This window comes from Phyllobates terribilis, unplaced genomic scaffold (assembly GCF_046119375.1).
Source record: "Phyllobates terribilis strain yellow unplaced genomic scaffold, ASM4611937v1 Scaffold_11__3_contigs__length_659146591, whole genome shotgun sequence".
NCBI classification, from domain to species: domain Eukaryota; kingdom Metazoa; phylum Chordata; class Amphibia; order Anura; family Dendrobatidae; genus Phyllobates; species Phyllobates terribilis.
The window spans coordinates 129,821,195-129,849,131 of record NW_027362771.1 but is presented as its reverse complement, the minus strand read 5'-3'; the positions used below and the strand labels follow the sequence as shown (position 1 = coordinate 129,849,131).

Here is a 27,937-nt window from a genome sequence, read left to right as displayed (position 1 = left end):
TCCTCCACTGCTTCTGCCTCCTCAACCTCCTCTCGGTCCTCCACCTGCACCCAAAGCCTGTCTGGTAATGCCACCTGCGTTCTAACTGCGCAGAAGGAATCCTGCACACCTCCTTACTAAGCTGGCAGCAGGGCTCAACGGCATCAGGCGGTGTTTACGTTGAAATGTCTGGGAAATGTGAGTCACACAGCTGAGGAGTTGCGGTCAGCTCTGGAGACCGAGTTTCATGAATGGTTGTCTCCACTGAACCTGCAGCCAGGGAAGGCCGTGTGCGACAATGCTGCAAACCTGGGTGCGGCCCTTCGCAGGGGCAATGTCACACACGTGCCTAGTATGGCTCACGTGTTGAACCTGGTTGTCCAGCAATTTTTAGCCCACTATCCCGCACTAGATGGCCTTCTGCAGAGGTCGCTGTGTGCTCACTTCCGCCATTCGCATCCCGCAGCTCAACGACTTACATCTCTACAGAAGTCGTTGGGTGTGCCAGTTCACCGGCTGAAATGCAATGTGCCGACACGATGGAATTCAACTCTGCACATATTGCAGCGACTGTGATGAGCCCTGGTGCAATACGTTGTGACGTATAGCCTGGGCCAAAGAGATCCAGAGGTGGGGCAAATCACGCTGCAGGAGTGTTCTCAGATCAGGGACCTATGCACCCTTCTGCACAGTTTTGAAATGGCGACGAAGATGTTTAGTGCTGACGATGCCATTATCAGCATGACTATTCCGGTCATTTACATGCTGGAGCACACTTTACAGGCTCGCGCCTGTAACCTCAAAGGGATGTGCAAGCGGCTTTTCTTCCCAGGGCTGTTCCCCGCCCAGCAGGAACGTGGGGGAGCTCAGGTCGGCCTTCCACCGTACTCCCTTACCTCCCTCGCCCTCTTTCCTTCTTCCGTTCTCCATCTAACCCCTCGGCTCTGTGGTGTCCGCTCTCCCTCCATCTCGCTCCTTCTCACAGGTGGACTACCACATGTATTCACACTGTGGCGAATCTTTTGGGCTCAGGCATAAGAAGTCGTCGAGGTAATGGATAATATGTGCCCCCTTAGAAACGTCCATGACGATCCATTCGAGGAAGCAACTAAACGCCTCAAATAGTGAGCAGGATATGGAGCACCCCAAGGGCAAACAGCGATCTATATAGTATGCTCCTTCCCAGAAGAAGCCCAATAGGCGGACACTATTCGGAAGCACAGGTAGTAAGTAACCGGAAAGCCCCCTCAATGTCTGTTTTGGCCATTAGGGTGCCCCTTCCCAACTTCTTGACCCGCCTGATTGCCTTGTCAAAGGAGGTACAGTATATACTTCTGTACTTGGTTCCGCGTCGATGTTGTCGCTTACTGACCTGCCCCTTGGATATGACAAATGGTGGATTAGTCCGAATGTATTGGGTTCTGTTTTTGGCACGACTCCCAACGGGGATACCACTACGTCTTGTAAGGACGCCATTCTACCTAAATATATTTCTTTTTTTAATTTCTTGTCACGACATGGCTGATTTTAGATTTTTACTCCACCTTTCTTGATTTTAGAAGGGCATGACATGTCTATATCTGTGTCTCCTCCTCCTTTTACTCCTCCACCTCTTTTCTTTTCGCATGACTATATGCACTTGTCACTTTTCCATGTGTTAGTTGTGTCTTCTGAGCAGTTTGTTAGCTTTTGGACACCTTTGAAGTTGTTTTCTATGTGTTTTCTATGTGTTTCTATGTGTTTTTGTTTGCCTGCCATTGGTTTTAATGGTGTTCGACGGTGTTCGGCGAACCATTCGACGAACTGTTCGGCGAACATGCCGGTGTTCGACGAACCGAACCCGAACACTACGGGGGTGGCTCAACACTATTCGTTATCTTGGTCTTCTTCTCTCCTAAATCTTAAGGTTGCATTATTGAAAGAAAATTAATGTGAAGCTCTAGTGAAGACTGGAGTCATGCACAGTAGTTATTAAATAAGGTGTCTTTCATACTGCTTAATTAAAAAGAAATCTAAGCTTTGTTGGTATAGAATTTTTTAAATACCTATACTACCAGTTATGGTTCATGGGGAGACGTTGGCCACCAGGACGAGGGAAAGCAACTTCGACTTCCCGATGTCCTTCTCCAGTTGCTACAGATTTTCTTTAAAGGGATATTACAGTTACAGGCTACATTCCCACAATGAGCTGTTGCTGAGTTTTTGATGTTGCAGAATTTCTGCACCATTTCTGCACCTATTATTTATATTAGCTTACTTGCATTTTTTATTGAGTTTTTGTATGTGTGGCACCCCAGGGGTCTGGTTTCCACAGTAATAGCAATATTATGTCTGAGAGCAGGTGGGAGGTCTCTTGGTCAGGAATCCTATGCATGCCACACCTCCTGCCCAGTCCTGGGAGGGGAAGAACTTCCCCTATATAAAACTGGGGTTGAGGCAGGGTTAGGGAGTTAAGAAGGGAGTTAAGAAGAGGAGAAGCAGCTATAGGAAAGAGAGATCAGGAGCTCTGGGGAAGTCGTGCTAAAAGGAATCAGGGGCTGGCAGCTGTAGAGCTCGCCCTGATTGAAGAGTTACCACCGGACCCGGAGTCCGAGGCTGTGGGGACTAATCCTTACCCAGCAGCAGAAACCGACCGGCAGGGGATTTCAGGTCCTCTGGCCAAGAAACCCGAAGGCACGGTCACACGCGTGGGACCAGCACCGCCGTCGTGGAGCGGAAGCCACTAGAAGGCCCCGAGTCACCGGCCATACGGGTGAGCACCACACGGTACACTCAGGGACGTGGGCTACTTTTACCCGCCTCTAGCAAGGTAGCCAGAAGAGTACAATTAGTTGGGGAGGCCTACAACTCCGCCTGGCCAGGGGAAATCCCATCTGCTCAAAGACTGACCAGGCCCCGATCGCTAGCCAGTACTCCGGGAGGGTCTATCTTTATCACCAGTAAAGACCCTGAACTACACCGCATCGTCTCTGAGTGGTTCCTGCTACCCCCATCATCCACGTCGGCTGCCCTGAGGCCATACCCCTCCCGTTGGGGGTTATACCATCCACGCTGCACAATCCTTCCACCGGCCTCAGCGGTCTGCCCTGCAGCGGCAGCTCCATAGCTGCATTCAACGGGTGGCGTAGTCGTCCAACATCTACTGCTAATACTCAGCCACACAGTTTGACTCCCTGGGCACGGACCGGGTCACCGCCACGAGACTACTACCCCCAACAGGCCCGGCTCCGGGTAGTCCCCGCGTGCGCAACGCTACACCAAGTAGGCCCAGGGGCGCGTCAACTTTTGGCGTAGTCTGCAGGATTTCGTGCCCGCAACCACCGGGTACTGCGAGCCTGAAAAAGACTGTTCAAACTTACCAGTGGTGAAGATTCCCGCCATCCGGCGCCATCTTCTGCCTTCTTCCCGCCATCCGCGAAGGTTTCCCGCCATCCGGCGCCATCTTCTGCCTTCTTCCCGCCATCCGTGGAGTTTTCCCGCCGTTGGACGCCATCTTGAAGACGCCGCGCGGGAAGAAGAGGGGCGTGGACTCCGAAAGCGCGCGAGAACTGAAGCCCCGCCTCACGTCCGGACGTTGAGTAAGGTCCTGGAAGGAGCCCAGCAGACGCCGACGTCACAGGAGCGCGACGGAAGGTCCTCAACCCTGACGATCCACTGCGGAGCCGCGGCCTACGGAAGAGGATCATCGCAAGGTAGGCCACGGTCCACTAGGGGGGGAGAAAGATGTCGGATACGGAGGAGAGCTTCACTGCCCCAACCCCCGCCAGTGCCACCGCTGCTGCAGTCATGCCTTTCACCATGCCCTATATCCCGGGAGCAGCCTGGCTACCCCAGTACTCAGGGGAGTCACATACCCTGAATGACTTTAAAGAAAAGCTGGATAGCCTCTTCCAGGTGTACCCCCTCACAGAAGAGCAAAAAGTGAGCATCCTGGTGGCCCAACTAACCGGGGCAGCCCAAAGGGAGGTAAAGTCCTGGCCACCTGGGAGGAGGACTGTCGCAGGGATACTAACCCGGCTGAGGGACACCTTTGATACCCGCACCTCAGCCGAGATTAAGCTTAGATTCTATGGGTGCAAGCAGCGAGCACATGAGAGTATAAGGGACTATGCACTAAACCTACAAGAGGCCCTGAGAGCCATTAAGCAGACCGACCCTGACGGCGTGGGAAACAAGGACAGGCTGTTGACTGAACAATTTATAGAGGGACTATATTGCAATGCCCACCGAACCCAGTTGCGGGCAATGGCCTTACAGGATCCTCATCTGGACTTTGCACAGTTCAAGGACAGAGCCATCCGGGTGCTCCGAGAACCGGCACCGGGTGGCGTTGTGACCCACAGGCGCCCTACTACCGCTTACCACCAGGAGGCGGCGCCCTTGTCGGCAGGGCCTGTGGGAGCTGATGCGCAGGCTTTGAGCAATGACCCGGCTCCAGACCTGCACCATCAGGTCCAAGAGCTAGCTAAAAGCGTTGCTGCGCTAACCCGAACTGTGCAGTCTTTACAGGTTTCCACTCCAGGGAAGATCCAGCTGGCATCCGGACCGGAGGACATCCCGTGGTGTCGACCAAGGAGGACCCCACCGGCCAGAGGAAGATCCAGCGACCGGTACAACGAGGACGGACAACCCATCTGCCGCCGCTGCAATCAACCCGGACATATGGCAAGGTACTGTCCTTTAAACTGGCACAACCTGGGGTAGAGGGCCAACCCCCAGGAAAAAGATCACCAGGCCCATCGAACTGGCGCGACAAATATGTGGGAGGACGTCCAGTCTTGCCTGTGGTACTGGATGGCATCCCTATGATTGCCCTACTGGACACCGGGTCACAGGTCACCACCATCCCGTACGTGCTCTTCAAGCAGTACTGGAATGACTCGGATATAACCCGCTATCCAGACGACGACTTGAGTATCATCGCCAGTAATGGACCGCCCGTGCCACATATCGGATTTAAAGAAATGACCATTAAAATCGGTAGAGTCGAACTGGCAGCACAGGGACTGATCATTGTAGACATTGACAAGCGCGAGAGTCACCCAAAGATAACTCTAGGAACTAATGTGATTGAAAATTGTCTTGCAGAGGTGATTTTCATTTTACAGCAGGTTGCCAAGAACGCCAGCTCCGGCCAGCAGCGAGTGCTCCAGAAAGAGATCCGGGCACTGATGCGACGGCAACAGGTGGAACTCTCCGGTGGTGAGATTGGTAGCGTAAGAATGTGTGACCCTTTCCCTATTGCCATGCCCCCGAAAAGTGAAATGATGATTTGGTGCCGGGCAGCTATTGGTCTGAGAGGTAGAGATTACCAGGCCATGGTAGAACCAGTCTACTCAGACAGTAGGCCCACCATTTTGACAGCACGGGGGGTAGTTGATGTACGCCATGGGAGGGTGCCCGTTCGTATAATAAATATCGGGAAAAGGGAAGTATACCTGCCCCGGTATGCTACGCTAGCCAAATTATATACTATCAACAAAAATTCTATACAGTCTGTGGAACCCTTGCCTCCATCTCACCCGGAGGAAGGTAACGGCTCTACGAAAATAATGGAGGATTGGTGTCAGCAACTACATTTGGGTACTGACTCCACTCCCTCCCACCAGAAGCAGGGAGTCTACCGGGTGGTTCGAGAGTACGAGAGAGTGTTTAGTAAACACCCGTTAGACTTCGGGCGAGTCAAGGGGGTAGAACACCACATCCCCACGGGAGACCATCCTCCCATAAAAGAGAGGTATCGACCCGTACCCCCTGCACACTACCAACACGCCAAGGGGATGCTTAGAGACATGAAGGAGGCTGGGGTAATCAGGGATAGCTGTAGCCCCTGGGCAGCTCCACTAGTCTTGGTCAAAAAGAAAGACAACACCATGAGAATGTGTGTAGATTACCGGAAAATTAACGTATCACACACAAAGATGCGTACCCCTTACCAAGAATAGAGGAGTCTTTGGCTGCTTTAAAATCTGCTAACTTCTTCTCCACCTTGGATCTCACTAGCGGGTACTGGCAGGTTCCTGTAGCAGAGGCGGACCGGGAGAAGACCGCATTCACCACCCCGATGGGACTTAGCGAGTTTACCTGCATGCCGTTCGGACTCTGCAACGCACCAGGAACCTTCCAGCGATTGATGGAATGCTGTCTGGGACACTGAAACTTTGAGACGGTCCTGTTATACCTGGACGATGTCATCGTCTATTCCAAGACCTACGAGGACCACCTGAAACACCTGGCGGAAGTGTTCGAAGCTCTGGCAAGTTACGGCCTAAAGGTGAAACCCTCCAAGTGTCACCTCCTGAAGCCAAAGGTGCAGTACCTGGGACACGTGGTGAGTGCTGACAGAGTGGCTCCCGACCCTGATAAGATCACCGCAATTAAGGAATGGCCAAGCCCCTCCAGCGTAAAGGAAGTGAGGCAGTTCCTCGGGTTGGTAGGCTACTACCGAAGGTTCATTCCCGGTTTCACCAAAAAGGCAGCTCCTATGCAGGACCTCCTGATAGGCAAGTCCAGGAAGGCCAAGAACCAGAAGCCACCCTTCAGGTGGGAGAAGCTGGAAGAAGAGTCCTTCCGCCAGCTGAAGATGGCCCTCACGGGGGATGAAATCCTGGCGTACCCTGATTATAGCCAGCCCTTTATCCTCTACACCGACGCCAGTAACATCGGGCTAGGAGCCGTACTGTCCCAGATCCAGCAGGGGAAGGAACGGGTAATTGCTTACGCCAGCCGAAAACTGCGACCCACCGAAAGAAACCCTGAGAATTACAGCTCATTTAAGCTAGAGTTCCTGGCAGTGGTGTGGGCAGTCACCGAACGCTTTAAGCACTACCTCGCTGCTTCCCGGTTCACCGTGTACACGGATAACAACCCGTTGACACACCTGGACACTGCAAGACTCGGTGCCCTAGAGCAGAGATGGATGGCCCGCTTGTCCAATTATGAGTTTACAATCAAATACCGGGCAGGACGCTCCAATACCAACGCGGACGCCCTGTCCAGGATGCCGAACCTACCGGACGTAGGGGAAGATTCAGAGGAACTGGAAGAAGTTGAACTCCCCGCGTTCCACCGTCATGGGACTATCCAGTATTCCCACCGTGTAAGGAGTAAGCAATCCGCTACGTTCAACCCATTACCTCATTACAACTGGGCGGAGACGCAAGACAGTGACCCTGCCGTCCGACTGGTAAAGGAGATGCTGACTCGGCCAGATGCACGCCTTGACCCAGACGCTCCGGAGGAAGCCAAGCAACTGTGGGCTGAGAAGAGTCGACTGTTCCTTTACAAGGGGAAGTTGTGCCGCAGAATGGTTAACTCCCGGACGCATGAACTAATCTGGCAAGTAGTGGTGCCAAGAAGAGACGCAGCTATGGTGATGGAGGCATACCACGACGGAGCTGGGCACTTCGGATGGAAGAAGCTGGAGTTCCTGCTGCGCGGGCGGTTCCATTGGGTAGGCATGAGAGGAACCATCGAGAGGTGGTGCAGAGACTGTGGCCCATGCAACCTAAGAAGGAGGGACCGTGCCAGCCAGAAGACTCCCCTGCAGTTCATCATTACCAGACAGCCGTTGGAACTGGTAGCCTTGGATCATGTAAAACTGACCCCAAGCAGAAGTGGCTACGTCTACGCGTTAACCATCGTGGATCACTACTCCCGGTTCTTGGTTGTCGTCCCCGTCAAGGACTTAACGGCTCAAACAGCAGCTAGAGCCTTCCAGCAGCACTTCTGCCGTCCGCACGGATACCCGGAGCAGGTGCTGACGGACCAGGGGCCTGCCTTTGAAGCGGAAGTCTTCCAGGAGTTCTGCACCCTGTATGGCTGCCGGAAGATAAGAACAACACCCTATCACCCGCAAACTAATGGACTTTGTGAGAAAATGAACCAGGTGGTGATAGATCTTCTGAAAACATTGCCCCTGGAAGAACGTAGTCTGTGGCCTGAAAAGCTGCCCGACCTGGTGGACCTATACAACCACATCCCTGTAGGTTCCACCAACTGTACCCCGGCTTACCTAATGAGGGCAAGACCTGGTAAGCTTCCTGTTGATCTGGAGATGGGAGTCCTGACACCTGAGGACACTTCACCAGAAGCAGACTGGGACACAGAGAGGCAGCAGCAGTACCGGAAAGTACAGGAGAGCGTGGAGCGAAGTCTCTGTCAAGCTAGGGAAAGACAAGAGAAAACTTACAACCAGTATGCTCCCGCTGTTCCCCTGGTGCCCGGAGAGCAGGTCTTGAAGAGGAAAAGACGGCTCCACAAGTTGGACGACCAGTGGGAGAAGGACCCGTACACCGTACTGCCCTCAAGCCACGACAACCCAAAGATCTGTACAATCAGTAAAGACGGAGGGGAAACCACAGCCATTGTATCCCGGGATCACCTGAAGAAGTGTCCCGAACAGCTACGGAACCCTGAAGAGGAACAAGAAGACCCTCGACCCGTAGAGGAAAGGGAAGATATGATTAGTACTGTGCTCGGAGACTTCCCTCGGTCTTGGACTCAAGTCAATGGTGCTGTTGTGGTACCCGTCCTCACGTTCCTCCAACCAGCATCCCAAGTGCCTATGGAGACACAGGTAGAGCTGGAAGAACAGCCGGTCCAGGAGGCAGAAGACCCCACACAAGCAGACCAGGAGAATCAACCCTCTGCTTATAGTGAGCCTGCCATACCCCTAGTGAGTCAAAGAGTCCGTAGACGGCTGCCCAGTTTACCCTTGACAGCTCCTATACCCTGTAGCTCAGGACCAGTCAGCCAGCTCCGTAGGTCCACTAGGGTCACTAGAGGCCAGTTGCCCATACGGTGGAGGATCTAAATGTTCAAGCTATTTTTATTAATGTTTACCTGTTTATTTTTGCTTGTGTATAATTTTGTGTTTCTAGTTATTTGTAGGAGTCTTTGGTGGATTTACCGGGAATCCTTTTTGCATATAGTTGGAGCGTAACCCAGGATGGACTAAAAGACTGATAAGGACTCGGGGCAGGACAGACCCCTACCTGGTTACGTCTCCCTGTTTTGGTGAAATGGACACCTTTGTTTTCCTCAAAGACTGCACCCGGTTGCGGACATGCCGTGACCATCCTAATGTGTTTTTCTTTATTGTACTGTTTCTGTTTTACTTGTTATGTTTTACAAAAGTATGTTTAGTCCCGGAGTACTAAATTTCACTAGGGGGGAATGTGGCACCCCAGGGGTCTGGTTTCCACAGTAATAGCAATATTATGTCTGAGAGCAGGTGGGAGGTCTCTTGGTCAGGAATCCTATGCATGCCACACCTCCTGCCCAGTCCTGGGAGGGGAAGAACTTCCCCTATATAAAACTGGGGCTGAGGCAGGGTTAGGGAGTTAAGAAGGGAGTTAAGAAGAGGAGAAGCAGCTATAGGAAAGAGAGATCAGGAGCTCTGGGGAAGTCGTGCTAAAAGGAATCAGGGGCTGGCAGCTGTAGAGCTCGCCCTGATTGAAGAGTTACCACCGGACCCGGAGTCCGAGGCTGTGGGGACTAATCCTTACCCAGCAGCAGAAACCGACCGGCAGGGGATTTCAGGTCCTCTGGCCAAGAAACCCGAAGGCACGGTCACACGCGTGGGACCAGCACCGCCGTCGTGGAGCGGAAGCCACTAGAAGGCCCCGAGTCACCGGCCATACGGGTGAGCACCACACGGTACACTCAGGGACATGGGCTACTTTTACCCGCCTCTAGCAAGGTAGCCAGAAGAGTACAATTAGTTGGGGAGGCCTACAACTCCGCCTGGCCAGGGGAAATCCCATCTGCTCAAAGACTGACCAGGCCCCGATCGCTAGCCAGTACTCCGGGAGGGTCTATCTTTATCACCAGTAAAGACCCTGAACTACACCGCATCGTCTCTGAGTGGTTCCTGCTACCCCCATCATCCACGTCGGCTGCCCTGAGGCCATACCCCTCCCGTTGGGGGTTATACCATCCACGCTGCACAATCCTTCCACCGGCCTCAGCGGTCTGCCCTGCAGCGGCAGCTCCATAGCTGCATTCAACGGGTGGCGTAGTCGTCCAACATCTACTGCTAATACTCAGCCACACAGTTTGACTCCCTGGGCACGGACCGGGTCACCGCCACGAGACTACTACCCCCAACAGGCCCGGCTCCGGGTAGTCCCCACGTGCGCAACGCTACACCAAGTAGGCCCAGGGGCGCGTCATATGCATTTTTTTAACATGCGTTTTATCGCATTTCTGAGGCTGTGTTTTTTGTCTCTTTTTGTTGTGTCATGCTTTAAATAAAGTTGTATTGTTCATGATACTTCTTGGTATTTGGCTTTGACATACTTGAAATTTATTTTAGATACGGATTACATGCGTTTTTATGCGTTTACATTGAGAAAATGCGCTAAAGACACATGTGCACTTTTCACCTGCGGAATTTCCGCACCTGATTCATGTCTATGGGATAACTTCACACAGAAAACTCAGTGTACCCGAGCGATTGACATGCTGCGAATTTGAAACATGTACCGCAGGTCAGTTTGCACTGTGCTAATAAGAATCACAATGGGCATGAGATTTGAATAAATCCCACCCACTTTGCTGGATCTGTAAGACACTGCATTTCTGATGCATCAAAAATACGCACTAATAAAGACGCATTAAATCTCATCCTGGAAGCATAGCCTTAGTTAAAAAATATAGGGGTATGTTCACATGGCTTATTTGTTCTATGGAAAAATCTGCCATATTTGCAAATTTTGTCAATGGAAAACTAATGTTCCTTATTATGTTATGAGATTTCTCCAGGCTCCAGAACATAAAAGGTTTGTAAAACTATGCTCCTTGCCTCGGGCCTGAGCTGTTCAACTGCGGAGTCACTAAATAGGCCTCAAGCAACATCATGATACTGTGACGCTTAGTCATTTCCAGAGGTTCCAAAGATGCTAGAGTACAAAATCAGACTGAAAATAGAGCTGAGCATCTGGACAGATGAGGGTCGAGACGAGATGAGTATCATTTTTGTTTGTTTTTTCCGTCCTTTCAGAATCTAACAAAATGGTGATTGGCTAATTGCAAGTTGGCTGGATTCGTGAGAAGCAAATTGCAATAAAATTTGAATTCCGGCAAATCAAAATGTATTATAAAATTCAAAGTGAATTAAAGTCATCTCTGATCTCAACTCCTCTTTATACCCATTGAATGAGGCTAATGGCTACCTGCTGGGGTTCCCATGCACAATTTAGTTGGAAACTACATGAATTAGTAACGAATGATTACTGAAGAGTAGTGTTGAGCCACCCCGTAGTGTTCGGGTTCGGTTCGGTTCGTCGAACACCGGGATGTTCGAGGAACTGTTCGTCGAACTGTTCGTCGAACACCTTAGAACACCGTCGAACACCGTTAAAACCAATGGCAGGAAACAAAAACACATAGAAACACATAGAAAACACCTGCAAAGGTGTCCAAAAGCTGACAAACTGCTCAGAAGACACTCTCTTTAAAAAAGCCGGCCGGCAAATTCAGCAGCGGCATACACCGGTACCCGACAATTTAGACAAGAAGGAATAGAGCATCACACATAGATTAGATAGATAGAAACATGTCAGTCACACATATAAGAAGCACAGTGACAGTGTTGGTTACTGCACTTGTCATTTAGTGTAAAGGATTTATTAAAAAAAATATTAGTGTTTTCATGCACTGTCTCTTTAAAAAAGCCGGCCGGCAATTCAGCATCTGTACCCGACAATTTAGAACAGAAAGAATAGAGCTTCACACATAGATTAGATAGATAGAAACATGTCAGTCACATATATAATAAGTACAGTGATAGTGTTGCTTACTGTACTTGTCATTTAGTGTAAAGGATTTATTTAAAAAAAATAATAGTGTTTTCATGCACTGTCTCTTTAAAAAAGCCGGCCGGCAATTCAGCAGCGGTACCCGACAATTTAGAACAGAAAGATAGAGCATCACACATAGATTAGATAGATAGAAACATGTCAGTCACATATATATGAAGTACAGTGATAGTGTTGGTTACTGTACTTGTCATTTAGTATTAAAATAAAGGATTTATTATTAAAAAAATTGGCGTGGGGTTCCCCTTAATTTTAGGCTCTAGCGGAGGTTAAGCAGACGGCTGGGGCAGATGTTTGAAGCCTGGGAAGGGGGTAATACCCACGGAGCTTCCCAGGCTACTAATATCAGCCTCCAGCTGAATACATAGCCTTTACTAGCTATTAAAATGGGGGACCCCCCAAAAAAAATGACGTGGGGTCCCCCCTAATTTAATAGCTAGCAAAGGCTAGGCAGACAGCTGGGGGCTGATATTAATAGCCCAGGAAGGGAGCCATGAATATTGGCCCCCTCCCAGGCTAGAAACACCAGCCGTCAGCCGCCCCAGAAATGGCGCATTCATAGGATGCGCCAATTCTGGCACTTAGCCTCGCTCTTCCACGCTGCCCTGGTGCGGTGGCAGGGGGTAATAGGGTTGGGGTTGATGTCAGCTTATAATGCCAGCTGACATCAAGCCCAGGTTAGTAATGGAGAGGCGTCTATAAGACACCCCCATTACTAACCCCATAGTCAAAGTTAAAAAAAACACAAACACCCAGAATAAAGTCCTTTAATTGAAATAAAGACACAATCCTTTATTGTTCTAAATTAAACCATACTTACCATCACGCCCATTCCAGCTGAAGCCAACGATCTCCTGCAATAAAAGAAAAATAATAAAGCAACCTCATCCTTACCTTTCCATGGTTCCCACGACAGCTTCAGCTCTGCTACATCGAGATGACAGGCTGGACCGCAGCAGAACGCTGCCATCCAGCCTGTCATCCCGCAGACACTGAGAAGCGCAGGCTTGCTTGCGCTGCTCAGCGTCTCTCTGTGACGACATCCAGATGAGCCGAGTTCATGTCCAATGAACTCGGCTCACCTCATGCACGTCACTGACAGCGTGGGAAAATTCTCACGCTGAAGCGCTGATTGCAGGAGAATTTTCCCACGCTGTCAGTGACGTGCAGGAGGTGAGCTGAGTTCATTGGACATGAGCTCACCTCATGCACATCACTGACAGCGTGGGAGTATTCTCCTGCACTCAGCACTTCAGCGTGAGAATTTTCCCACGCTGTCAGTGACGTGCATGAGGTGAGCCGAGTTCATTGGACATGACCTCAGCTCATCTGGATGCCGTCACAGCGAGACAGTGAGGAGCGCAAGCATGCCTGCGCTTCTCAGTGTCTGCGGGATGACAGACTGGATGGCAGCGTTCTGCTGCGGTCCAGCCAGTCATCTCGATGTAGCAGAGCTGAAGCTGTCGTGGGAACCATGGAAAGGTAAGGATGAGGTTGGTTTATTATTTTTCTTTTATTGCAGGAGATCGTTGGCTTCAGCTGGAATGGGTGTGATGGTAAGTATGGTTTAATTTAGAACAATAAAGAATTGTGTCTTTATTTCAATTAAAGGACTTTATTCTGGGTGTTGTGTTTTTTTTAAATACTTTACTAGAAATTCATGGCGGTCATGTCTAATACTGGCGTGACCCCATGAATTTTGGGCTTGGGGCCAGCTGATAATACCAAGCTGGCCCTAACCCCTTTATTACCCAGTGAGCCACCGCACCAGGGCCCTGGATGAGTTGGGTACAGCGCCAGAAGATGGCGCTTCTATGAACGCGCCATTTTCCGGGGTGGCTGCGGACTGCAATTTGTAGCGGGGGGGGGGCCCAGAAAGCTTGGGCCTCCCTGCGCTGCAGATTCCAGCCCCCAGCTGCCTAGTTGTACCTGGCTGGACACAAAAATAGGGCGAAGCCCCACGTACTTTTTTTTTAATTATTTCATGAAATTCATGAAATAATTAAGAAAAAAAGGGCTTCCCTATATTGTTGTGTCCGGCCAGGTACAAATAGGCAGCTGGTGGATGGGGGCAGCCCGTTCCTGCCTGCTGTACCTGGCTGGACACAAATATAGTGCGAAGCCCCACTTCAATTTTTTTAAATTATTTCAGGAAATTCATGAAATAATTTAAAAAAAATTGACGTGGGGCTTCGCACTATATTTGTGTCCAGCCAGGTACAGCAGACAGGAACGGGCTGCCCCCAACCACCAGCTGCCTATTTGTACCTGGCCGGACACAACAATATAGGGAAGCCCTTTTTTTCTTAATTATTTCATGAAATAATTTAAAGAAAATTGACGTGGGGCTTCGCCCTGTTTTTGTGTCCAGCCAGGTACAACTAGGCAGCTGGGGGCTGGAATCCGCAGCGCACAGAGGCCCAAGCTTTCTGGGCCACCCCCGCTGCAAATTGCAGTCCGCAGCCACCCCGGAAAATGGCGCGTTCATAGAAGCGCCATCTTCTGGCGCTGTACCCAACTCATCCAGGGCCCTGATGCGGTGGCTCACTGGGTAATAAAGGGGTTAGGGCCAGCTTGGCATTATCAGCTGGCCCTAAGCCCGAAATTCATGGGGTCACGCCAATATTAGACATGACCACCATGAATTTCCAGTAAAGTATTTAAAAAAAACACAACACCCAGAAAAAAGTCCTTTAATTGAAATAAACACACAATTCTTTATTGTTCTAAATTAAACCATACTTACCATCACGCCCATTCCAGCTGAAGCCAACGATCTCCTGAAATAAAAGAAAAATAATAAAGCAACATCATCCTTACCTTTCCATGGTTCCCATGACAGCTTCAGCTCTGCTACATCGAGATGACAGGCTGGACCGCAGCAGAACGCTGCCATCCTGCCTGTCATCCCGCAGACACTGAGAAGCGCAGGCTTGCTTGCGCTCCACAGTGTCTCTCTGTGAGGGCATCCAGATGAGCCGAGTTAATGTCCAATGAACTCGGCTCACCTCATGCAAGTCACTGACAGCGTGGGAAAATTCTCCTGCACTCACCGCTTCAGCGTGGGAGAATTCTCACACTGAAGCGCTGAGTGCAGGAGAATTCTCCCACGCTGTCAGTGACGTGCAGGAGGTGAGCTGAGTTCATTGGACATGAGCTCACCTTATGCACGTCACTGACAGCGTGGGAAAATTCTCCTGCACTCAGCGCTTCAGCGGGAGAATTCTCCCACGCTGAAGCGGTGAGTGCAGGAGAATTTTCCCACGCTGTCAGTGACGTGCATGAGGTGAGCCGAGTTCATTGGACATGAACTCGGCTCATCTGGATGTCGTCACAGAGAGACGCTGAGCAGCGCAAGTAAGCCTGCGCTTCTCAGTGTCTGCGGGATGAGAGGCTGGATGGCAGCGTTCTGCTGCGGTCCAGCCTGTCATCTCGATGTAGCAGAGCTGAAGCTGTCGTGGGAACCATGGAAAGGTAAGGATGAGGTTGCTTTATTATTTTTCTTTTATTGCAGGAGATCGTTGGCTTCAGCTGGAATGGGCGTGACGGTAAGTATGGTTTAATTTAGAACAATAAAGGATTGTGTCTTTATTTCAATTAAAGGACTTTATTCTGGGTGTTTGTGTTTTTTTTAACTTTGACTATGGGGTTAGTAATGGGGGTGTCTTATAGACGCCTCTCCATTACTAACCTGGGCTTGATGTCAGCTGGCATTATAAGCTGACATCAACCCCAACCCTATTACCCCCTGCCACCGCACCAGGGCAGCGTGGAAGAGCGAGGCTAAGTGCCAGAATTGGCGCATCCTATGAATGCGCCATTTCTGGGGCGGCTGACGGCTGGTGTTTCTAGCCTGGGAGGGGGCCAATATTCATGGCTCCCTTCCTGGGCTATTAATATCAGCCCCCAGCTGTCTGCCTAGCCTTTGCTAGCTATTAAATTAGGGGGGACCCCACGTCATTTTTTTTGGGGGGTCCCCCATTTTAATAGCTAGTAAAGGCTATGTATTCAGCTGGGGGCTGATATTAGTAGCCTGGGAAGCTCCGTGGGTATTACCCCCTTCCCAGGCTTCAAACATCTGCCCCAGCCGTCTGCTTAACCTCCGCTAGAGCCTAAAATTAAGGGGAACCCCACGCCAATTTTTTTAATAATAAATCCTTTATTTTAATACTAAATGACAAGTACAGTAACCAACCCTATCACTGTACCTCATATATATGTGACTGACATGTTTCTATCTATCTAATCTATGTGTGAAGCTCTATTCTGTCTGTTATAAATTGTCGGGTACAGATGCTGAATTGCCGGCCGGCTTTTTTAAAGAGACGGTGCATGAAAACACTATTATTTTTTTTGATAAATCCTTTACGCTAAATGACAAGTACAGTAAGCAACACTATCACTGTACTTCATATATATGTGACTGACATGTTTCTATCTATCTAATCTATGTATGATGCTCTATTCTGTCTGTTATAAATTGTCGGGTACCGCTGCTGAATTGCCGGCCGGCTTTTTTAAAGAGAAGGTGCATGAAAACACTATTATTTTTTTTGATAAATCCTTTACGCTAAATGACAAGTACAGTAAGCAACACTATCACTGTACTTCGTATATATGTGGCTGACATGTTTATATCTATCTAATCTATGTGTGAAGCTCTATTCTTTCGGTTCTAAATTGTCGGGTACCGGTGTATGCCGCTGCTGAATTGCCGGCTTTTCATGTTTCACTGTTGGCACTGTTCCCATCGATTTGGGCAATCACTGTAATGCCACAACCACCATGGCTGTGGCATTACAGTGAGTGGCAGACAATCCCTGCATGATTTGTGCTCTAAATAGCGCCAGACATGCAGGACTCGCTTTTGGTGCACGAACAGTTATCGAACATAACCTCGAACAGCCGAATTTTTTGCAAATCGTTCGGGTTCGTCGAACAACTCGAACACCGCCCAAAACAGCTCGAATTTGAGATTGGCGAACAGTTCTAGTCGAACACCGCTCATCTCTAGTCTTGAAGCTGTTGACACCAACAAATGCTTTTGTATGAAGTATTAATTAAATTTCAGTAAGCGTATTCAATATGTTTTCCCTATGTCATTTCTCATTATTACGCACAATTTAATTTATGGAAATTTATGGTTTGATTTCTTTGTCTGTGTTAATTGGGGTAGATGACTTATTTCACTTGCTGTATACTGTGTGTGTGTATATATATATATATATATATATATATATATATATATACAGTACAGACCAAAAGTTTGGACACACCTTCTCATTTAAAGATTTTTCTGTATTTTCATGACTTTGAAAATTGTACATTCACACTGAAGGCATCAAAACTATGAATTAACACATGTGGAATTATATACTTAACAAAAAAATGTGAAACAACTGAAAATATGTCTTATATTCTAGGTTCTTCAAAGTACCCACCTTTTGCTTTGATGACTGCTTTGCACACTCTTGGCATTCTTTTGATGAGCTTCAAGAGGTAGTCACCGGAAATGGTTTTCACTTCACAGGTGTGCCCTGTCAGGTTTAATAAGTGGGATTTCTTGCCTTATAAATGGGGTTGGGACCATCAGTTGAGTTGTGCAGAAGGCTGGTGGATACACAGCTGATAGTCCTACTGAATAGACTGTTAGAATTTGTATTATGGCAAGAAAAAAGCAGCTAAGTAAAGAAAAACGAGTGGCCATCATTACTTTAAGAAATGAAGGTCAGTCAGTCCGAAAAATTGGGCAAACTTTGAAAGTGTCCCCAAGTGCAGTCGCAAAAACCATCAAGCGCTACAAAGAAACTGGCTCACATGAGGACCTCCCCAGGAAAGGAAGACCAAGAGTCACCTCTGCTTCTGAGGATAAGTTTATCCGAGTCACCAGCCTCAGAAATCACAGGTTAACAGCAGCTCAGATTAGAGATCAGGTCAATGCCACACAGAGTTCTAGCAGCAGACACATCTCTTCAACAACTGTTAAGAGGAGACTTTGTGCAGCAGGCCTTCATGGTAAAATAGCTGCTAGGAAACCACTGCTAAGGACAGGCAACAGGCAGAAGAGACTTGTTTGGGCTAAAGAACACAAGGAATGGACATTAGACCAGTGGAAATCTGTGCTTTGGTCTGATGAGTCCAAATTTGAGATCTTTGGTTCCAACCACCGTGTCTTTATGCGACGCCGAAAAGGTGAACAGATGGACTCTACATGCCTGGTTCCCACCGTGAAGCATGGAGGAGGAGGTGTGATGGTGTGGGGGTGCTTTGCTGGTGACACTGTTAGGGATTTATTCAAAATTGAAGGCATACTGAACCAGCATGGCTACCACAGCATCTTGCAGCTGCATGCTATTCCATCCGGTTTGCGTTTAGTTGGACCATCATTTATTTTTCAACAGGACAATGACCCCAAACACACCTCCAGGCTGTGTAAGGGCTATTTGACCAAGAAGGAGAGTGATGGGGTGCTACGCCAGATGACCTGGCCTCCACAGTCACCAGACCTGAACCCAATCGAGATGGTTTGGGGTGAGCTGGACCGCAGAGTGAAGGCAAAAGGGTCAACAAGTGCTAAGCAACTCCTTCAAGATTGTTGGAAGACCATTTCCGGTGACTACCTCTTGAAGCTCATCAAGAGAATGCCAAGAGTGTGCAAAGCAGTCATTAAAGCAAAAGGTGGCTACTTTGAAGAACCTAGAATATATGTATGACACTTTTTTGAAAAGTATATAATTCCACATGTGTTAATTCATAGTTTTGATGCCTTCATTGTGAATGTACAATTTTCATAGTCATGAAAATACAGAAAAATCTTTAAATGAGAAGGTGTGTCCAAACTTTTGGTCTGTACTGTATATATATATATATATATATATATATATATATATATCTTAATATTTAGATTGTGGTCGTTGTTTTGGGACAAAAACTCTGCCCTTAATTGCATGCATTTTCTATTACAGTGACTATCCTGGGCTATTGATGGACTGTTATTTATATGTATTTTATACCTTTTTTATAAACATGATACATTTTATAGATAAAATAATAGTACTAATACCCAATATTGGAGCTACAACTGTAGCAAAGTGTAATTTCTTACGGTACAGTAGCTTTCGTTTAGTCCAAGCAGTAGCACAAATAGTGGTGCTGCTGCTAAATGACAAGAAAAATTGATTTGCCGTTGTTAGTGAATAGCACACCATAGTTTTCTTCTAGGACTGCACGTAAAACTACTCTTACCAATCTTAATGAAAAATGGCAAAGTCCCCTCTGCTACATAAGCATGTTCACATATGTACTAAATTAGCCTCATGTGTTTGTAATAAAATCTATAGTTTATTAAATTAAAGAGTGAATAAAATATTTTAGATAAAATGAATGTCATAGTATTTCCCTTTATGGAGGATTACCTCTATAATATGCAAAGTGTACGGCAAAAATGGCATCTTTATTAATGTACCTGAACTATTTTGATGCTGTAGGATTCCTGGGGCTTTTGCACATATTTTGATCAATGTTATTTAATGTTTTTGCCTGAAGCATCCTTCCTGCATTATAGATTTAAAGTGATTATTATATGCATGACAGCAATAGGAATAAATCATAGAGAGATTATTCATCGCTTTTAATCCCCAAAAGGAATTATGTGCTGCGCTTTTATCACATCTTGACTAATGTATTCAAAGAGGTAAACTGGACTCCAGGAGCAGATAGACTGTGAATGTGAAAAATGTGCAGACAGCCTGACACTGCTACATGATGATGGTCTGTAGGGCTTTTCACCTGTTATTACCACTGGCAGTTAGTATAGTGTGGGCTCCAATACTAGAGAAATGAAAGCACAAGCTGAAGTGGGCTTGGAATGAATGTTCACACAAAGGGTATTTTTATGCCGATTTGAGATGCATATTCCATGTGTTTTCAGCGCTGTTCATATGGCCACAGATTTTTCCACCACAGATTTGAAAAACTCTTCAGTAGAGATGAGCGGTGTTCGACTAGAACTGTTCGCCAATCTCAAATTCGAGCTGTTTTGGGCGGTGTTCGAGTTGTTCGACGAACCCGAACGATTTGCAAAAAATTCGGCTGTTCGAGGTTATGTTCGATAACTGTTCGTGCACCAAAAGCGTGTCCTGCATGTCTGGCGCTATTTAGAGCACAAATCATGCAGGGATTGTCTGCCACTCACTGTAATGCCACAGCCATGGTGGTTGTGGCATTACAGTGATTGCCCAAATCGATGGGAACAGTGCCAACAGTGAAACATGAAAAGCCGGCAATTCAGCAGCGGCATACACCGGTACCCGACAATTTAGAACCGAAAGAATAGAGCTTCACACATAGATTAGATAGATATAAACATGTCAGCCACATATATACGAAGTACAGTGATAGTGTTGCTTACTGTACTTGTCATTTAGCGTAAAGGATTTATCAAAAAAAATAATAGTGTTTTCATGCACCTTCTCTTTAAAAAAGCCGGCCGGCAATTCAGCAGCGGTACCCGACAATTTATAACAGACAGAATAGAGCATCATACATAGATTAGATAGATAGAAACATGTCAGTCACATATATATGAAGTACAGTGATAGTGTTGCTTACTGTACTTGTCATTTAGCGTAAAGGATTTATCAAAAAAAATAATAGTGTTTTCATGCACCGTCTCTTTAAAAAAGCCGGCCGGCAATTCAGCATCTGTACCCGACAATTTATAACAGACAGAATAGAGCTTCACACATAGATTAGATAGATAGAAACATGTCAGTCACATATATATGAGGTACAGTGATAGGGTTGGTTACTGTACTTGTCATTTAGTATTAAAATAAAGGATTTATTATTAAAAAAATTGGCGTGGGGTTCCCCTTAATTTTAGGCTCTAGCGGAGGTTAAGCAGACGGCTGGGGCAGATGTTTGAAGCCTGGGAAGGGGGTAATACCCACGGAGCTTCCCAGGCTACTAATATCAGCCCCCAGCTGAATACATAGCCTTTACTAGCTATTAAAATGGGGGACCCCCCAAAAAAAATGACGTGGGGTCCCCCCTAATTTAATAGCTAGCAAAGGCTAGGCAGACAGCTGGGGGCTGATATTAATAGCCCAGGAAGGGAGCCATGAATATTGGCCCCCTCCCAGGCTAGAAACACCAGCCGTCAGCCGCCCCAGAAATGGCGCATTCATAGGATGCGCCAATTCTGGCACTTAGCCTCGCTCTTCCACGCTGCCCTGGTGCGGTGGCAGGGGGTAATAGGGTTGGGGTTGATGTCAGCTTATAATGCCAGCTGACATCAAGCCCAGGTTAGTAATGGAGAGGCGTCTATAAGACACCCCCATTACTAACCCCATAGTCAAAGTTAAAAAAAACACAAACACCCAGAATAAAGTCCTTTAATTGAAATAAAGACACAATCCTTTATTGTTCTAAATTAAACCATACTTACCGTCACGCCCATTCCAGCTGAAGCCAACGATCTCCTGCAATAAAAGAAAAATAATAAAGCAACCTCATCCTTACCTTTCCATGGTTCCCACGACAGCTTCAGCTCTGCTACATCGAGATGACAGGCTGGACCGCAGCAGAACGCTGCCATCCAGCCTCTCATCCCGCAGACACTGAGAAGCGCAGGCTTACTTGCGCTGCTCAGCGTCTCTCTGTGACGACATCCAGATGAGCCGAGTTCATGTCCAATGAACTCGGCTCACCTCATGCACGTCACTGACAGCGTGGGAAAATTCTCCTGCACTCACCGCTTCAGCGTGGGAGAATTCTCCCGCTGAAGCGCTGAGTGCAGGAGAATTTTCCCACGCTGTCAGTGACGTGCATAAGGTGAGCTCATGTCCAATGAACTCAGCTCACCTCCTGCACGTCACTGACAGCGTGGGAGAATTCTCCTGCACTCAGCGCTTCAGTGTGAGAATTCTCCCACGCTGAAGCGGTGAGTGCAGGAGAATTTTCCCACGCTGTCAGTGACTTGCATGAGGTGAGCCGAGTTCATTGGACATTAACTCGGCTCATCTGGATGCCCTCACAGAGAGACACTGTGGAGCGCAAGCAAGCCTGCGCTTCTCAGTGTCTGCGGGATGACAGGCAGGATGGCAGCGTTCTGCTGCGGTCCAGCCTGTCATCTCGATGTAGCAGAGCTGAAGCTGTCATGGGAACCATGGAAAGGTAAGGATGATGTTGCTTTATTATTTTTCTTTTATTTCAGGAGATCGTTGGCTTCAGCTGGAATGGGCGTGATGGTAAGTATGGTTTAATTTAGAACAATAAAGAATTGTGTGTTTATTTCAATTAAAGGACTTTTTTCTGGGTGTTGTGTTTTTTTTAAATACTTTACTGGAAATTCATGGTGGTCATGTCTAATATTGGCGTGACCCCATGAATTTCGGGCTTAGGGCCAGCTGATAATGCCAAGCTGGCCCTAACCCCTTTATTACCCAGTGAGCCACCGCATCAGGGCCCTGGATGAGTTGGGTACAGCGCCAGAAGATGGCGCTTCTATGAACGCGCCATTTTCCGGGGTGGCTGCGGACTGCAATTTGCAGCGGGGGTGGCCCAGAAAGCTTGGGCCTCTGTGCGCTGCGGATTCCAGCCCCCAGCTGCCTAGTTGTACCTGGCTGGACACAAAAACAGGGCGAAGCCCCACGTCAATTTTCTTTAAATTATTTCATGAAATAATTAAGAAAAAAAGGGCTTCCCTATATTGTTGTGTCCGGCCAGGTACAAATAGGCAGCTGGTGGTTGGGGGCAGCCCGTTCCTGTCTGCTGTACCTGGCTGGACACAAATATAGTGCGAAGCCCCACGTCAATTTTTTTTAAATTATTTCATGAATTTCCTGAAATAATTTAAAAAAATTGAAGTGGGGCTTCGCACTATATTTGTGTCCAGCCAGGTACAGCAGGCAGGAACGGGCTGCCCCCATCCACCAGCTGCCTATTTGTACCTGGCCGGACACAACAATATAGGGAAGCCCTTTTTTTCTTAATTATTTCATGAATTTCATGAAATAATTAAAAAAAAAGTACGTGGGGCTTCGCCCTATTTTTGTGTCCAGCCAGGTACAACTAGGCAGCTGGGGGCTGGAATCTGCAGCGCAGGGAGGCCCAAGCTTTCTGGGCCCCCCCCCCGCTACAAATTGCAGTCCGCAGCCACCCCGGAAAATGGCGCGTTCATAGAAGCGCCATCTTCTGGCGCTGTACCCAACTCATCCAGGGCCCTGGTGCGGTGGCTCACTGGGTAATAAAGGGGTTAGGGCCAGCTTGGTATTATCAGCTGGCCCCAAGCCCAAAATTCATGGGGTCACGCCAGTATTAGACATGACCGCCATGAATTTCTAGTAAAGTATTTAAAAAAAACACAACACCCAGAATAAAGTCCTTTAATTGAAATAAAGACACAATTCTTTATTGTTCTAAATTAAACCATACTTACCATCACACCCATTCCAGCTGAAGCCAACGATCTCCTGCAATAAAAGAAAAATAATAAACCAACCTCATCCTTACCTTTCCATGGTTCCCACGACAGCTTCAGCTCTGCTACATCGAGATGACTGGCTGGACCGCAGCAGAACGCTGCCATCCAGTCTGTCATCCCGCAGACACTGAGAAGCGCAGGCATGCTTGCGCTCCTCACTGTCTCGCTGTGACGGCATCCAGATGAGCTGAGGTCATGTCCAATGAACTCGGCTCACCTCATGCACGTCACTGACAGCGTGGGAAAATTCTCACGCTGAAGTGCTGAGTGCAGGAGAATACTCCCACGCTGTCAGTGATGTGCATGAGGTGAGCTCATGTCCAATGAACTCAGCTCACCTCCTGCACGTCACTGACAGCGTGGGAAAATTCTCCTGCAATCAGCGCTTCAGCGTGAGAATTTTCCCACGCTGTCAGTGACGTGCATGAGGTGAGCCGAGTTCATTGGACATGAACTCGGCTCATCTGGATGTCGTCACAGAGAGACGCTGAGCAGCGCAAGCAAGCCTGCGCTTCTCAGTGTCTGCGGGATGACAGGCTGGATGGCAGCGTTCTGCTGCGGTCCAGCCTGTCATCTCGATGTAGCAGAGCTGAAGCTGTCGTGGGAACCATGGAAAGGTAAGGATGAGGTTGCTTTATTATTTTTCTTTTATTGCAGGAGATCGTTGGCTTCAGCTGGAATGGGCGTGATGGTAAGTATGGTTTAATTTAGAACAATAAAGGATTGTGTCTTTATTTCAATTAAAGGACTTTATTCTGGGTGTTTGTGTTTTTTTTAACTTTGACTATGGGGTTAGTAATGGGGGTGTCTTATAGACGCCTCTCCATTACTAACCTGGGCTTGATGTCAGCTGGCATTATAAGCTGACATCAACCCCAACCCTATTACCCCCTGCCACCGCACCAGGGCAGCGTGGAAGAGCGAGGCTAAGTGCCAGAATTGGCGCATCCTATGAATGCGCCATTTCTGGGGCGGCTGACGGCTGGTGTTTCTAGCCTGGGAGGGGGCCAATATTCATGGCTCCCTTCCTGGGCTATTAATATCAGCCCCCAGCTGTCTGCCTAGCCTTTGCTAGCTATTAAATTAGGGGGGACCCCACGTCATTTTTTTTGGGGGGTCCCCCATTTTAATAGCTAGTAAAGGCTATGTATTCAGCTGGAGGCTGATATTAGTAGCCTGGGAAGCTCCGTGGGTATTACCCCCTTCCCAGGCTTCAAACATCTGCCCCAGCCGTCTGCTTAACCTCCGCTAGAGCCTAAAATTAAGGGGAACCCCACGCCAATTTTTTTAATAATAAATCCTTTATTTTAATACTAAATGACAAGTACAGTAACCAACACTATCACTGTACTTCATATATATGTGACTGACATGTTTCTATCTATCTAATCTATGTGTGATGCTCTATCTTTCTGTTCTAAATTGTCGGGTACCGCTGCTGAATTGCCGGCCGGCTTTTTTAAAGAGACAGTGCATGAAAACACTATTATTTTTTTTAAATAAATCCTTTACACTAAATGACAAGTACAGTAAGCAACACTATCACTGTACTTATTATATATGTGACTGACATGTTTCTATCTATCTAATCTATGTGTGAAGCTCTATTCTTTCTGTTCTAAATTGTCGGGTACAGATGCTGAATTGCCGGCCGGCTTTTTTAAAGAGACAGTGCATGAAAACACTAATATTTTTTTTAATAAATCCTTTACACTAAATGACAAGTGCAGTAACCAACACTGTCACTGTGCTTCTTATATGTGTGACTGACATGTTTCTATCTATCTAATCTATGTGTGATGCTCTATTCCTTCTTGTCTAAATTGTCGGGTACCGGTGTATGCCGCTGCTGAATTTGCCGGCCGGCTTTTTTAAAGAGAGTGTCTTCTGAGCAGTTTGTCAGCTTTTGGACACCTTTGCAGGTGTTTTCTATGTGTTTCTATGTGTTTTTGTTTCCTGCCATTGGTTTTAACGGTGTTCGACGGTGTTCTAAGGTGTTCGACGAACAGTTCGACGAACAGTTCCTCGAACATCCCGGTGTTCGACGAACCGAACCGAACCCGAACACTACGGGGGTGGCTCAACACTATTCAAGACGCCTCCTGTATGGAGAAACTAGGTGTATGCATTGCTCAGGTGTGATTTTGACCATTCTTCCACACTCTACAAATCCTGAAGGTTCCGTGGGCTTCTTCCATGAACTCCGAGCTTTAGTTCCTTCCATAAATTTTCTATTGGATTAAGGTTAGGTGAGTCACTGGGCCATTTTAGCGGCTTGATTTTCTTTCTCTGAAACAAATTCAGAATTCCCTCAGCTGTGTGTTTGGATCATTGTCTTGCTGAAATGTCCATCTTTGTTTCATCTTCATCATCCTGATAGATGGCAACAGATATTTACCAAGTATGTCTCTGTACATTTGTTCATTCATCCTTCCTTCAATAACATTAAGTTTGCCAGTGCCGTATGCTGAAAAACAGTCCCACACCATGATGTTCCCACCTTTAAACTTCACTGTTGGTATGGTGTTTTTGGGGTGATATGCAGTACCTTTTGGCCTTCAAACATTGTGTCTATTATGGCATCCAAAGAGTTTAATTTTGGTCTCAACTGACCAGACTATATTCTCTCAGTATTTCTCAGGCTTGTTTAAATGTTGTTGAGCAAACTTTAAACACGCTTGAACACGCTTTTTGTTCCGCAATGGAGTCTTGCATGGTGACTGTTCATGCAGTCCATGGAGGTTGAGTGCATTACTTATTGTTTTCATTGAAACAATTGTACCTGCTGATTCCAGGTATTTCTGTAGCTCTCCACATGTGGTCATTGGCTCTTGGACAACTCTTCTGATAATTCTTTTCACTCATCTCTCTGAAATAATGAGGAGAGCACCTGGTAATGGCCGGTTTATGGCGAAATGATGTTCTTTCCACTTCCTGATTATGGTCCCAGCAGTGCTCACTGAAACCTTTAGTAGTTTAGAAATTCTTCTGTAACCAATGCCATCGGTATGTTTTGCAACAATAAGGCTGCAAAGGTCTTGAGACAGCTCATTGGTTTTACCCATCATGCGATGTTTCTTGTGTGGCACCTTGGTAATAAGACACCTTTTATAGACCATTAGATGAACCAGCTGATAATATTTTTCACTAAGTGGCAGGGTTGCTTTCTGATTACTGATAGATTTCAGCTGGTGTCATGTCTTTCCTTGGCTTTTTGCACCTCTCTTTATTCATGTGTTCAATACATTTTCCCTGTGTCATTTCTCATTATTACACATAACTTAATTTATGGACATCTATGATTTTAATTCTTTGCCTGTGTGAATTTGATGGATTGTTACTGATATCTGGCGATAATTTCATGTCAATAGCACCTTTAGAAATATATTTACTTACAAAATTGGTGACATGTTCGATACTTATTTCGCCTGCTGTATGTATGTAGGATAAATCAGCCTGTTGTTGAGCTCTGTTGAGTAGAACTGGTTCTGGTTATTATGTCAATGACTTTAAAGCTTTCAGCCAATAAAAGAAAGAGGGTCACACCTGTTATTAGCATACTTGTGTTGCTTGTTATCACATGAAAAGCATCTTTTGTGTATAAATCCATTGCATAGACTGTATAGTGGGTTATCATCCCATTGGGTTCCAGAGGAGGGTCCCAGAAGACCATGACAGATGTCGAACTGATGTTCTGATAATATACATTATTCACTGAGCTGGGAACTAAAGATAAAGACATGGAACAGTTAATTCATGCTTAGCTGTTAAGTTCTTTTACTAGCCTTCAGTGACCAAATAGTACCTTGCTCACTAGTCCTTATGACAATATCCGTTGGTGGTCCTTCTCCAACTGTAGTAAAAGCGGACACAATGATCGTATAGTCAGTAAAAGGTAAGAGCTTCTCCACCGTGTAGGACAGCTGTTCAGCCTCAATATCAATGCCGTCCTGCACAGTCTCAACAACTGCAAAGAATAAAGAAAATATAATTAATCACTGTATGTTTGAGAGAAACTCGTTAGATGCCGAGCAGAATGTTGATTAACAGTGAGTCACACCCTCAAAAGTGATAGAGCTCTATTCACATTGCTTGGAAAGACACACTGTCTTCCTTGTTTTTAGAGCTGTTTCATTAAAGGGAAACTATTTATTTTCTTGGTCCTTGATATTAATTCAATAGCTCCAATCCCTAATTTTCTTATCACGACGCTTACAAAAAGAATTAAACTATCCAGCCGAGTGACACAAAAAAGTCTCATTATTACCAGTGACTATATAAGTTTCTGTCTTAGCTCTTTTATTACCATGGGAGAGCTGAAGGATTGAAACAGTATTTATGTGATGTTGACAAGCTTGAACACCGGTGTCAGCAGAAAAAGCAATCATAGGTTAAGTCAATTTCAATGTGTATGGATTTGGTGACTGTGCAGTATATTGTATTTTGACTCACTGACCCCACATTTATCGCACAAATATTTCTTTTTCAGTTTTTATTTCTTTATTTTGTTAAGGTGCAATCTCTTATTTCCTCCAATATTTCATAAAAGGCTGCAACATCTTTTTTCATAATTAGCATTGTTCATGAAGCATCAACGGATTTACCAATGTTTTCCACAAATCTAAACTCAACTACAAGGCAGAGTTAGGCT

General features: G+C 47.0%; 1 protein-coding gene across 1 annotated transcript in view; it reads right to left on the bottom strand.

Annotated features, from left to right (window-relative positions):
• The window catches only part of PTPRQ (protein tyrosine phosphatase receptor type Q), an 814,679-nt gene that overhangs the window by 305,735 nt on the left and 481,007 nt on the right, over positions 1–27,937 (bottom strand). Inside the window, exons 29-30 of the mRNA XM_073651596.1 lie at positions 27,092–27,253; positions 26,833–27,012 (exon numbers count right to left, since the gene is read on the bottom strand). Coding sequence (XP_073507697.1) covers positions 26,833–27,012; positions 27,092–27,253 — 342 coding nt within the window. The remainder of the gene's footprint in view (positions 1–26,832; positions 27,013–27,091; positions 27,254–27,937) is intronic.